The 12,518-nt window shown below is 47.1% G+C and overlaps 3 protein-coding genes across 3 annotated transcripts in view; 2 read left to right on the forward strand and 1 right to left on the reverse strand.

Annotated features, from left to right (window-relative positions):
• The first annotated feature begins 480 nt into the window (after positions 1 to 480).
• myct1b (myc target 1b) lies at positions 481 to 3,877 on the forward strand. The gene is made up of 2 exons (XM_019890542.1): positions 481 to 1,199; positions 2,618 to 3,877. The coding sequence occupies exons 1-2, from the start codon at positions 1,145 to 1,147 to the stop codon at positions 3,100 to 3,102; spliced, it is 540 nt and encodes a 179-aa protein (XP_019746101.1). The 5' UTR covers positions 481 to 1,144; the 3' UTR covers positions 3,103 to 3,877.
• A 110-nt stretch (positions 3,878 to 3,987) lies between these two features.
• The window catches only part of LOC109528180 (tubby-related protein 4-like), an 11,346-nt gene continuing 2,815 nt past the window's right edge, over positions 3,988 to 12,518 (forward strand). The window contains 11 exon segments of the mRNA XM_019890543.1: positions 3,988 to 4,478; positions 4,939 to 5,146; positions 6,565 to 6,834; positions 7,389 to 7,517; positions 7,684 to 7,845; positions 8,787 to 8,967; positions 9,168 to 9,275; positions 9,921 to 10,078; positions 10,490 to 10,714; positions 10,805 to 11,039; positions 11,736 to 11,859. Coding sequence (XP_019746102.1) covers positions 5,129 to 5,146; positions 6,565 to 6,834; positions 7,389 to 7,517; positions 7,684 to 7,845; positions 8,787 to 8,967; positions 9,168 to 9,275; positions 9,921 to 10,078; positions 10,490 to 10,714; positions 10,805 to 11,039; positions 11,736 to 11,859 — 1,610 coding nt within the window. The 5' untranslated portion in view covers positions 3,988 to 4,478; positions 4,939 to 5,128.
• The window catches only part of ahi1 (Abelson helper integration site 1), a 30,313-nt gene continuing 28,349 nt past the window's right edge, over positions 10,555 to 12,518 (reverse strand). Inside the window, exon 25 of the mRNA XM_019890539.1 lies at positions 10,555 to 10,627. The gene's annotated coding sequence lies outside the window, so the exon portion shown is untranslated. The remainder of the gene's footprint in view (positions 10,628 to 12,518) is intronic.

Genomic DNA, 12,518 nt, shown 5'->3' on the forward strand with positions numbered 1-12,518 from the left:
CGTTTTTAATATTTTTTTTTTTTTTTTTTTTTTTTTTTTTTTTTTTTTTTACTTCTTTATTTTTAACAACAGACACTTTACAATGGAATTGTCCAAATATAATTCAGAAGAGTCACGTTTGACTAATAAGCAAAACAAGTGAAAAGGGAACAAATGTGGCATCTGGAAAGAGAAGGAAAGCAAAAGGAGGAAAAAATGAGGATTGGAAGAAAATGTTTATGCGACATTTTATTGCTCGGGATGTCAAGGGTTAACGGGAAACCCCACTCCATCGCGGGGTTCCATTACACACTGAGAAAGTTGGGTCAAATTGACCCAAGCAGCGAGTCGATCCCTTTTTTGGGCGGGAGGGGGAGCAATAACGCATTTTTCTAAATTGCTCAATCGGATGAATTCTATGCGCTAATACGAATCTCTGTTTACGATTTGGCTTTTTGACATAACTGCGCCGTGGCTGCCACTTGAGAGCTGAGAAACTTCGCGTTGGGTCGCTTATGCTCATTAGCCTCACTATTGATGTCACAATCTGGCAAAATGGAGGTGGAATTTGCCAAACGAGTTCGCTAACAAACGAGATACTAGCTTGTTAAATTTCACACCTGGTAGAAGGCCGCAGAAAGCCATCCAAGAGTGAATTTCCTGTAATTTGTCAATACGTAATGTGAAGTTATAAGCAAATTGTACACAATGTCGCAGTACAGAGTGTTCTCCCAAGCTTATTCTGTTGTGGTTTGGAGCCGGAGTGAAGTGGAAAACAGCAACAATGGAAGGAAATCCCCACTGGGACCTTGATAGCCAGCGGAGTCACCAGTGGTGGACGCTTTATATTTATGAACCGGCTTCAATATTTTCGGACGCATATTTGATGAAGGGAAAATCGCTAGAAAAGCATCAGATAAAACAAAAAAGTCACCGTGGGGAGGGTGGTGGTGGTGGGGGGAGCGGATTGTTTCGTCAAGGAGGCGATCGATCCAGAGGAAACGACGCCAAAGGGAAACAGCGCTACGTAGATAAGCTATGCTAATTTTAAAAGAGGGGGAAGGAAGCGTGACTGCCAAGTTTCCTCCAGACCGACTGGACAAAGTCGTGCAAGAAGCAGAAGCTGCTTGCTCTTAAAGGTCGGGGGGGAAAACGCTTTGCAAAGATGGCCCAGAATGAAACGCATCCCCTTGTGGAAATCCTCAAATCCTTTAATACGGGTGAGAGCGGCTCTGCTGCATGATTTCTATGAAATGTTTTGGAGATAACAACTCATTAGTGGAGACTTTTTTTAAAAAAAATATGCGTGCAATGTAATCAACAATTGGTGGGTGGCTGGCTTGCTGTTGACCTCAAGGACCGTGCGAGTTCGTATTGCTTCTTTTGGCAGCTACCAAAGTTATAAATCGAGATTTTAAACTCTCCGATAATGTTTGTTTGGTACCTCAAAAACGTTCACAGGTTTTCAGTAAATTAAAAAAAAAAAATACAATTAGAAGGAGAAATTTTAACCTTTATCCTTTTTTAAAAATATATATTTTAAACTCCTACTATGTTGCAGGCCAAATGAAGATGTGTTTTCAAGAAAATTCAGAAAAACAGTATTTTTAAAATAAACACATTCATAGCAATAATAGAAGGGAATAAAATGTCCTAAAAAAAACGTTTTCCACAAACCGGACTCCAATGCAGTTGTGACGTTCAACTGCGTGAGAAAATAGCCAAACCGTTTGAGGATAATGTTCAATTACAAGGAAGTTAAGGATTTCATGTTTATAAAACTCGACTACGCAAAGCAAAAGCCATTTCTCAACAGCAGCCAGAAACGAAATCAATACATATTTTTCTGCCTTTATGAACATGTCTATTGACCTGCTTATTTTACGAATAAACTTATAGACAGTTTGATACCATTTTGTCTTTGTTTCTTGAAATGTTCGGTATCCTCTTCAAACTATTTCATAAATGCTACAATGCCCGAATAGCGAATAGCCAAAATGCAGCTCATATGGGCTGCAAAAATGTACTTGGACAATCGATTTTTTTTTTTTTAAATCATCCTGAAGCTTTCAAAGCACGTTAAACCCACACAGCAGCGGAAGAGATTGAAGGTTTGATGTAACATGCCAACTCCAGCAGCAGAGCCACGTGGGCTGTGTGCGCCATTGACAAATTCAAAGATCACGTCAAAATAATCCCAAAAAAGGAGAACATAAACCCCACAATTAATAAGCATCAAGTCATTTAAAGAGATGATGAGGGCAACTGCATTACTTCCGATGTAGTTTGTAATTTTCCACGTTCATTTGTATTTTGCACTGATTCCTCTGTTGACAGTCAGGTTCATAAATATTGGGACACCCGGCTGCCAATGGAAGTGGTTCCCTTGCATTTAGTCATCATGTGTTACTGCTCGCAGAATGAAATCTGAATCATTACCTGCTCATATTTGGCCAAATACTTCAGAACTCTTTGGACGGCGCTTCTCAGTGTAGATGGACAATATCCCAAAGCACCCTAGGAAAGCCACCAAAGAGATTTAAATTTTTTTTTTTCTGTGTTAAATTTGATTTTTAATGACTCCTCTTTGGGACCGATTCCCGTTTTTTTTTTGTTTGTTGCATTGTCTTCCACCCAGGCGACATGATCCTGGCCTTCTGCTTGTCGGTGCTGGTGGGCCTGCTTCTGGGCGCTCTGGTTTACGTCCTGCTGACGTGGGCGTCCCGCCGCCGAGCCACCGCCCTCATCACCCGACGCTCCCGCAAGAAACCCGGCAAATCTTCGCGCTCCCAAATCCCGCCGGACGGCCAGCTGGGCCTCTACCGGAGCACTTTCCTCGGTGTCTACCGCCAGCCCTCGCTGGAGCCGGTGGGGCCGCTGGGGAGCAAACCGGGACCGGAAACGTCCACGTTTCGACCTGTGCCCAGGAAAGGCAGTCTGGAGATGGGGGAGGACACCCGGGTGAGCCCGCCCGAGGACTCGGCCGATTCGGCGGCACTGGTTCCCGACAAGCGCCACTCCTTCTGGCTGGGCGGGAACGGACTCAAGGGGTTCCTGCCCTCGCAGACGCCGCCGCCCGCCTACAACAGCATCATCCACGCTTTCCAAGAGTCCTGCACTTGAAGCCAGCCACAGCCAAGTTCTCAAGACTTTGGAGATTCTATCCGAAGGAAGAGTTGTTTTCAAGACCCTGTGAAGTCAATTCAGAGATTTTATCTCTAAATACAGCATTTTGGGGGGCCGGGGGGGGGGGCGTCGATACAAGGGACAGGATTTAAACTGAACGACATGTTTTTAAAACTGCCATAAGAACAGCCCCCGCTAGCTTTATGCTAACATATAGTGGAAAAGACCATGACATGCTCACAGTTAGCATTAATAGAGGCCATTTTACAACACTTTGAGCAACAGATATTTGAACAGAAATGTTCGAACAGATCACCAAATATTCACAGGCATAATATGAAAAATGGCCAGCATGACAGCAATTGACTGAGTCATAGCAGAAGAAGTCGATTCTCCCTCGGTTGTGTCTGCATGGTCGCGTTATAAAATACTGCCTCCTGGTGGCCAAAGCGGGCACACCGGAAGGAGCACCACAGCATTAAATCATGATGCACCCACTCTTTCATGTTTTACATTCTATTTAATTTGTTCTTACTCCGTTTTTCATAAAATACAAGAATATAGAGTTTTAATTTCCCTTATTATGAACAACGAAACCAAAAATAGGATTTTGGGCTAGAATGCATTAATGGCATTTCCATTCATTCCAATGGGGAAAGGTGACTTGAGATATGGATTTTTTTGAGTGTAGGCATTGAACGACTGAAACTTAAGGATCTCAAGGAACCATTGTATGTTATACATGTATAAAAATAAATTCTGAAAGGACTGAGAACTATGTTAGTGCTCACTCCAGATGTTTTTTTTTTGGTGGGGGGTGGCGTGGCTAAAATGGCCTGTTAATGAGAATGATATAAAAGTCCATTTAACAAGATGAAAATGCTGCAGGGAGAGCGCCTTCGGAGATGTGAGACCAATCTCAAATCCGTTTTAGTAAACACGGGTCAAATGTGACCCGGGACACATCCCGAGTACACAAAGATGAACATTTAAAATATTTTTCTGCTCAGTGGGTTTCTTCGGCTCTGTCTTTACTTTCTAATTTCTCAACATCAGAGGTTGCCAGTTGCGTGAAAATCCCCCTCCACCCCCCTTCCGCCAAACCAAACTCCGATGAATAATGACATTAGATTTAACCACGCAAAACCCGCCCTCGCAATCACTTCGAGCGCATTTTCGTGGTGTTTTTCGATTCAATGATGTCCGCCTTGCAATTCGGCGTGCGTCGAACGGGTCTGCCTACCTGATGGCAACCCGCTCGGGAAGCATCCCCCCTCCCATCTAAAGTGCGCAAACGGAGGAGCGGACTGCAAGGCGACGCGCTCGCTGCAGCCAGCCAGCCAGCGCCTGGATCTGCATCACCCGCATCCCCGGTACGAACGACTGCATCGTGCTTGTCCTTAGAACGCATATTTGGATGATTGACGCTAAATGGCGCTCGTCTTGTTGTCTTTTTTGCACCGTTAGCGTATCCTGCTGTTTTTTTTTCTTCTCCGCTATCACTCCCAAACCTGAATGCACGGAATTGCTTCCATGAATATGCACGTGTGAGGAGGTGAAAACGATGATCTGCACGTGAGGCATTCATTCGTCTGTGTGATGATGTCAGAATGGGATGAACGGGCTGTGTTTGTAGGCATGGAGACGGGCCAGTTCTGTCAATGCGAGCCTGCTGTTGCATAGAGACACATTTATATATACAAAAAAAAAAAAAAAATGGTGACTCAAGGTTGATACTGCGTAATGATGATTATTTAACCAGAGCGACATCCCTTCTCGGGTAGGATGGATTTGGTATTTTTTTTAAATCTCAATAAGTATCAATTGCAACAGGACAGAGACGGGATGGGCCAGTGGCGTCAAACTCTGAGCTGAATGGTCACCAAGCCCGTCACGTCCACTCCGTGAGTGACTAAGTGAAGAGAGGAAAGCGAGAAAGCCAGCAGATCGCCAGCGTCCACCTTGGAAGCTTTTCATCTGAATGGAAACATGGACGCCTTCCACGGAGGCTTTTTGACTCAACATGTCCAGAAGCTATGAGGTGGGTGATTGACACGCCATTCCGCAAGCATCGTTGCCGCATCGTCGCTGGAATCTGTTCAGAAAATCGAAAATGAACATGGGCGCAGGCTCTGCATTGTCGGTTGAATAAACAAGATTTACCCGGCTCTGGATAAAGCTACGCGGCTGTCGTTGAATAGCCAGTTGACTGTGCGCCCAATTTTTTCCAAAAAAATCGAAATGACCGCAAATAAACACAGGTGCCAGTCAAGCTATGCGGTGGCAGATAGTCGGCTTGGTCAGTTCAATGTGTCAAAAATATGAATTCACACGGACAAATGAAGGCTTCTGCTAAAGGTGTGCAGCTGTCGACATCGGTCAAAAAAAACTACATAAACCCGATTCCGTATTGAGCTATGTGACCGTCACTGAATCAGTCCCCAAAAAAGAAAGACCAAAAAAAAAAAATCTACAACACAACTAAAGACAGGTTCAGGTGGCGCTATGCCGTCATCAACAAGTTCATTTGAATCCGTCCGAAATGAAAATTACACAAATGAACGCAGGCTTCGGAAAAAGCTTTGTGGCCATTTGTAAAGCCGGAAAAAGATGTTCAAAAATGTCCAGTAATATTGACGAATGCATGCTCTGGCCCAAGCGACGTGGCCATCTGCATCATCTTTTGAATCCGTCAAGAGTGGAGATTAACATCGATAAAGACCGGTTCCGGTGAAGCGATGCCGAAGTCCGCATCGTCGATTGATTCCATGAACAGTGAGGCGGGTCCTTTCGTCTCTCGAGAAGACATTCAAGTCTAGTGCCTGTGCTTGATGACATCATCATCTTGGGCCACCGTGACTGTTGCCATGGTGATTGTTCTGTTTAGTCATCCAGCGTCAAACTCGATGGTTCTCATTCTCAACCTTCGAGACGACCTTTTCTTCGAGGGCCGAGGTATTTGTGTTTTTTTTTTTTCCCCGCATTCGAGAATATATGGAAACCTACAGGGCGCATGAAGCGCTACGCTATTAGTGACTTCCTTTTGTTTTCTTTTCCACTTCTTTATTTGAAACCCTGACCCAAACTAGAAACCCTAAGGCCTGTTTGAAACCCACATTTCTTAACACCCTACTTTGCAACCCTAATCCTTATTTGAATCCCTAAATTAAAACCCTAATCCTGATTTGAAACCTTAACCCAGCCTTGAAACCCTAACTTGGAAGTCTAAACTTACTATGATTTCAAACCCGCCGAGCCTTGTTTGAAACCCAAACCTTGGCTTCAAAGCCCAATTTCACCGCCTGAACTCTGCTCGAAACCCGAACCAAGGCTAAGTCGAAAGCCCCGCTGCGGTCAATTGTGAGCCAGCCGTCGCGTCAGACATTTGATGTGTACCTCGCGGAAGTGTCCGGTGAGGCCGGCCTAACTCGGTTTTGGGGCGGCGTGTCTCCCGTGCAGCCGGGCCACTCAGTAGGGATGTTGGCGGCCGTGGAACACGGTCCCATCCTGTGCAGCGACTCCAACATCCTGTGCTTGTCGTGGAAGGGCCGCGTGCCCAAGAGCGAGAAGGACAAGCCCGTGTGCCGCCGGCGCTACTACGAAGAGGGATGGCTGGCCACGGGCAATGGCCGCGGCGTGGTGGGCGTCACCTTCACTTCCAGCCACTGCCGCCGGGACAGGAGCACCCCGCAGAGGATCAACTTCAACCTCAGGGGGCACAACAGCGAGGTACGACCCACGCGCGCTTTGGCCTTTGACCGCCAACGGGTTCCAAATAGGGCGAAGGCGACCGTAAGCGGTGAGAAAAGACGAAAAGCGTCATGCTAATCGGATGGAAAACAGGACAATTAGCTTAGACCAGGACACGGAACATAAGGGGACCAAATGAAACAATGAACAAAAGAGGGGCACCGAACGAGCACAAGCGTACCAAATAGAACGGGAAAAAAAAATGACATGAACAGAAGGCGATACGATTGACTGAACAAAGGTTGCCCAATGAACAAAACGGTACCAAATAGAACGAAATTGATGATGACCATAGAATAGCAACTGAATAGAGGCGTACCAATTTCTGCATCAAGTGAAAATAACCGCAGCAGTGATGCAAAACAGGAAACGTGCGACGATAACCATAGAAGAAGAAACGGAAGAGGTGTGCGCCAAATGATTGAACAAAAGGGTAGCAAGCGGGAGAACAGGAAATGACATCATCCCATACATGCAGCGATTTGCCCGAATATGCAACTCAAAAGCAGACGGGAGTCACCTTTGTGTCGTAGGTGGTGCTGGTGCGCTGGAACGAACCCTTCCAGAAGTTGGCCACGTGTGACATGGAGGGAGGAATTTTCGTGTGGATTCAGTACGAGGGAAGATGGTCGGTGGAGCTGGTCAACGACAGAGGAGCCCAAGTAAGTCTCGGCCGCTTAGCGCGCCGTGAACTCGCGCGGGCGCAGAAGCTTGAACTCGAGGGATGACGGAGATCAACTTGCGGATCCGAATGCAAACTTTTTAGTCCGGTCCGGCACTCCGCTTTCACCCCGAACGCTGACAAAAAATGGTCACGTTGTGCCGCAGGTGAGCGACTTTACGTGGTCCCACGATGGCACTCAGGCGCTCATCGCCTACCGCGACGGTTTCGTGCTGGTGGGCTCGGTCAGCGGCCAGCGGCATTGGTCTTCAGAGATCAACCTGGAGAGCCAGATCACCTGCGGCATCTGGACGCCCGACGACCAGCAGGTACTTGCAGACACACGCGACCCATATACGACTTCAATGAAAAACTAAAGCACCGTCTCACGCTGCGACTGAAATGGTCTCTCACATACACGCTGAAACTGAAAACTACAAATCAAGACTCGCGCTGAGTCGAAAGCCAATGAATAAAAATACATTTTAAGCCGAGTTTTAAAGCTGGGCAGTGAGACGGGTTTGCCGAATGTTCATTCCAAAGAGAGGAACCAGCAACGGAAAAGGGTACATCCCCTCTGAGACTCCTCTTAGTACCTCTAATGTGTCTGGTCCGTAGACCTGATGCACTGAGTGGGGGCGGAGGAGCTCAGAGAGGTAAGGTCAAATCATCGGATCTTAAATAGAACTCTAAAATGTAGAGGGAGCCAGTGAAGGGATGCCAGAGTAGAAGTGAAGTGCTCCCTCCTACGAGCTCCAGTTCGGAGGCGAGCAGCAGCATTCTGGCCCAACTGGAGCTGCTTCATGGAGGCTCGGCTGTTTCCAAAGTAAAGTGTTATCCAGTTATCCAGTTGAGATGCGACAAAGGCATGAATGACTGTTTCACAGTGCTCTTGAGAAAGGAGACGCTTGACTTGAACCAGCTGCCTAAGATGAAAAGAAGAACCACCAATTTGCCGGTCCAATTTCAAATCACTGTTCAGTTTAAGACCCAAGTTCGAGACTGCTGGCTTAAAATAAGGGGTTTGGGGGCCCAAGTCCGCAGGATGGGATGTACAAGCGCCACTGTCGATTATTTTACTCGATTGCTCGGTTAATCGCCCGGCCTCTCATTTCAAGGCAAAAATGTTTCATGTTATTTTTGTAGTCTACAATTTTTTGGGTTTTTTTTTAACCGCAGACCTCATAACATACAATCGTAATTCTGTACTTTAAAAAAGGTTGGTATAGAGCTGAATCAACATCGGGGGTGGGGGGGGGGGGCGTTTCAGGTGTTGTTTGGAACGGCCGACGGCCAGGTGATCGTGATGGACTGCCACGGCCGCATGCTGGCGCACGTGCTGCTGCACGAATCCGACGGCATCGTGGGCATGTCCTGGAACTGCCCCGACTTCCTGGTGGAGGACAGCACCGAGAGCGACACCGACTCCGACGACAACTTCCTGCCTTTAGGTACCCTACCCTTGCGACTTGCTCTTTGGAGACTTAGTGAAGCAGCATGTGGCTTAGTAGCAAGTTGTATTTATGGAAGCGATTGAACTGGTAATAATGCGGTGACAGCAGCTGTCGCGTTTTGTCAGGAGAGCTCGCCGGTCGCATTCTGCGTATCCGTGCTGGCGCTGGAATGACTAACTTGATGTCGATGCGTTTAGTGCGGCGAGTCAAGCCTTTGTTGACGGTCACCTTCTTATCGGGAGAAATCAGCTTGATGAGCAACTACGATGACCTGTCCCCTGCCGTCATTCGCTCGGGTTTGAAAGGTACGATCACGTTGACGCCCGACCGATCGTACGGTACGTCTGCGGGGTAGTCGCTGTGTTGTTCCACAGTTGGGTGCCCTTTCCGGCCTCATTCCAAAATATTGTGCTGCCTTCGCTACAAATGGCAAGAGACTGCCGATGTTTGAAAAACAAGCGGTCGTTTGGCAGATTTTTTTCTTTTTGGGGGGGGGGCGTTGACTTAAGAGACGAGTGTTGAATGGTGGCAGTGAACTCAACTCACTTTGCAGTTTGACATATCTGTGCTCATCATATGCATCGATCCCCATTTGTGTCGGTAATAGTGTATTGTACTGCCCCCCGGTGGCCACATCCGGAGCAGCATAATGAATTGGATTGAATTCTTAAATCAGAATGCAGAAAGCGATTATACTTTACATTATTAAAATATTATAAAAGTGAGATGTGGTGGAATTTAAAACCTTTTCTTCTCCCCTCGCCGTTTTTGAACCGCACACGTGGAGTTTGTTTTGTTGCTACTTTTTTAATCCTTTTTGTTATAAGGCTTTTTGTTATCAAATGTTGAAAAAGGGAAGCCTGTGATTACTTCGGGGACACATTGAATGTTTCACTTGAAAATGGGATGCTTTTGTGGAAGAATGAGTTTTCGCCCTCCGACGTTTCCAGACGTGGAGGCGCAGTGGTGCTCCCAGGGCGACCTCCTGGCCGTGGCCGGCATGGAGAGACACGGGCTGCCTTCCGACGCCGGCGTGACCAGGAACGCTCTGGTGAAGTTCTACAACGTGCAAGGGGAACACATCTACACTTTGGAAACGCCCGCGCAGGTGCCAAAGTTAGAAAAGTACCGAAGGGAAAACGTTTGCCTGAATTCAGTTGCTACAGTCGAACCTCTTTTCTAGGTTTCCACCCCTGTAACGTTCACATTTCAATGTAGTCTTATAAATAGCCCGTTTCATTATCACCACCTACAGGACGGGAGTGGAACTAACTGGCCGCGAAGATTGCGGTGGGATTATTTGCATGATTTGTGCTTTGTAGCCAGAGTTTTTGCCGGGGATATTTTGCTGATTATCATCATGTATTTTCTGCTGTTTGATGATTCAAGCAATATCACACGAGAGCTTTCTTCACCAACGTCTTTGGAACTCTAAGCTATTGCTTGGGATACGATACCTCTGGACTTGGTGTTCAACTGCATGTCAGTGACCCCATTCAAGCTGCCCTGGTGGTTTCAGAGGCCCATCACCACCATCTGCTGGGGCCATCGGGACTCGCGGCTGTTTCTGGCCTGCGGCCCGGCGCTGTACGTGGTGCGGGTGGAGCACCGCGTGGCCAGCCTGCAGCTGCTCTGCCAACAGGGCATCGCCAGTGCCCTGCGGGAGGAGAAAGACGTGGGCAAGCTCAACATGCCCTCGCTGCTCTGCTCCTACGTCACCACCGCCTTCATCCCGACCATCAAGGTGCCGCCTGACGACAGCAGTTTGGACAGACAAAATGACATTTGACGTGCCTCGGGTCACCGAAGGTTGACGTGCCGTTTTGTGTCACAGCCACCGATCCCGGACCCCAACAACATCCGAGACTTTGTCAGCTACCCGACGACGGGCAACGAGCGGCTGCACTGCACCATGAAGCGGGCGGAGGACAGCCCCGAAGCGGGCGGCCCGTGCTACACGCTCTACCTGGAGTACCTGGGAGGGCTGGTGCCCATCCTCAATGGCCGGCGCATCAGCAAATTGAGGCCCGAGTTTGTCATCACCGATCCCAAAACTGACAGCAAAACGGGTGAGCGGCGTGAACGTCACTAAAAACATCTTATATGGTGTCAGTCTTTTCTGTTTTAGACTGCAATCGATGGTCAGTCGGTCCTATTTTGATATTTCACATTGACTGCTTGACAAAATTTTAAAAAAGCGACAAAATATTTTGCATCGTATTCATTCGACCCAACTTTTTGGGTTGCGTGAATAACCCAAAAAGTTAGGTTGAATGAATAATCCCTAAAAATTATGTTGGTGCCTCTTTGTGCAAAAAGTTCAACTTTGTTTTGTCAAACTGGTGCTGTTGAATTGATTTCTTGAAATCAGAAAAATAGCTAAAGTTCATGATTGAACAAGCACATTTTGAGTTTTTTTCTCACTCCCCCCCCCACAAAACCAATCGTCTCATTAAATCTCACTGAGTGCCACGTACAAGTGACACGAATGTGACGCGGATGCGTCTGGTTGCCTGGCGATGCCGTAGCAAGGCCCTCAGAACTCTTCTCAAGCTCGAATGCCAGCTCTGCGTCACCGGGGTGGAAGAATCAAAATGGCTCAGCGTTTTGAAAGGCGAAGCACGTTCTCTCTTTTCACACGACTCGTCTTTGACCTCGCGCAGCGGCAGCCCTCCTTCTGACGTCTTAAGCCACGCCCTTAAAAACAAACAAAGCAAAAAAGGAGCTCACGTGTGTTCTGGTGACCCCCCCCACCCCCCTTTCAGAGGAGGTGTGCGTCAACCCCATGATCTCGTACGCCGACAGCTGCAACTGCTCTGACTCCAGCGACGTGGAGCTCAGCGACGAATGGGTCGGCAAGAAGTCACCCAAGTTTTCCCGAGGAAACAGGTGAGCCAAACCACTGAGCACATATTACATACGAGCTGTAACTGAACCCTGACGTGAATAACGAGTAATAGATGCCCCCCCCCCTACCCCACAAGTATTTATTGTTGCCTATATTAATAGTTGGAATCAAAAAGAAACCCCATACAATGATCAGAAAACCCTTTCAAACACCACTGAGCGACAGGAACAGAAAAAGTGACATGACTTAGTACGCATCCCTGTCCTAAAACCACAAAACATAACATCACATAGACGCTTACAAAAAAAAAAAAAGAAAAAAAAAGTGATGATTATTGTACAGTCAAACTCTGCTGAATTGAAACCTGAAAGCAAATTTTCACCCGAAAACAACATCTACATTGTTCGCCATTTATTTTTCCTGGTGATTTCTCCCAAGGGGGCTGCATCGATACCGAAGTGGTTTGAGATCATCGCTTGGGCTATATTTTAGGTTCCAACTCTTATTATTTTTATCTGGGCCATTTACACTATTCAGCGAGATTTTCTTGATAAGACACATTGATAACATCCTGGAAAGTTCGATTGTTTTTTTTTTTCCGGGTTTTTTTGCTCTATAGAATGAACCTGGAACCGCGCAAATCTCCTAAACTGTCCCGCGGCCACCAGGACGGCCAGCGGTCACCGCGGTTAGCATCCCA

The sequence above is a fragment of the Hippocampus comes genome, unplaced genomic scaffold, assembly GCF_001891065.2.
Source record: "Hippocampus comes isolate QL1 unplaced genomic scaffold, H_comes_QL1_v1.1 scaffold168, whole genome shotgun sequence".
In the NCBI taxonomy this organism is placed as follows: Eukaryota; Metazoa; Chordata; class Actinopteri; order Syngnathiformes; family Syngnathidae; genus Hippocampus; species Hippocampus comes.

Excerpts from the sequence above, each read along its gene's own strand:
- myct1b (XM_019890542.1), top strand. The coding sequence starts at position 1,145 with ATGGCCCAGAATGAAACGCATCCCCTTGTGGAAATCCTCAAATCCTTT. Across the intron at positions 1,200-2,617 it reads CCTCAAATCCTTTAATACGG|GCGACATGATCCTGGCCTTC; the intron begins GTGAGAGCGGCT and ends TCTTCCACCCAG.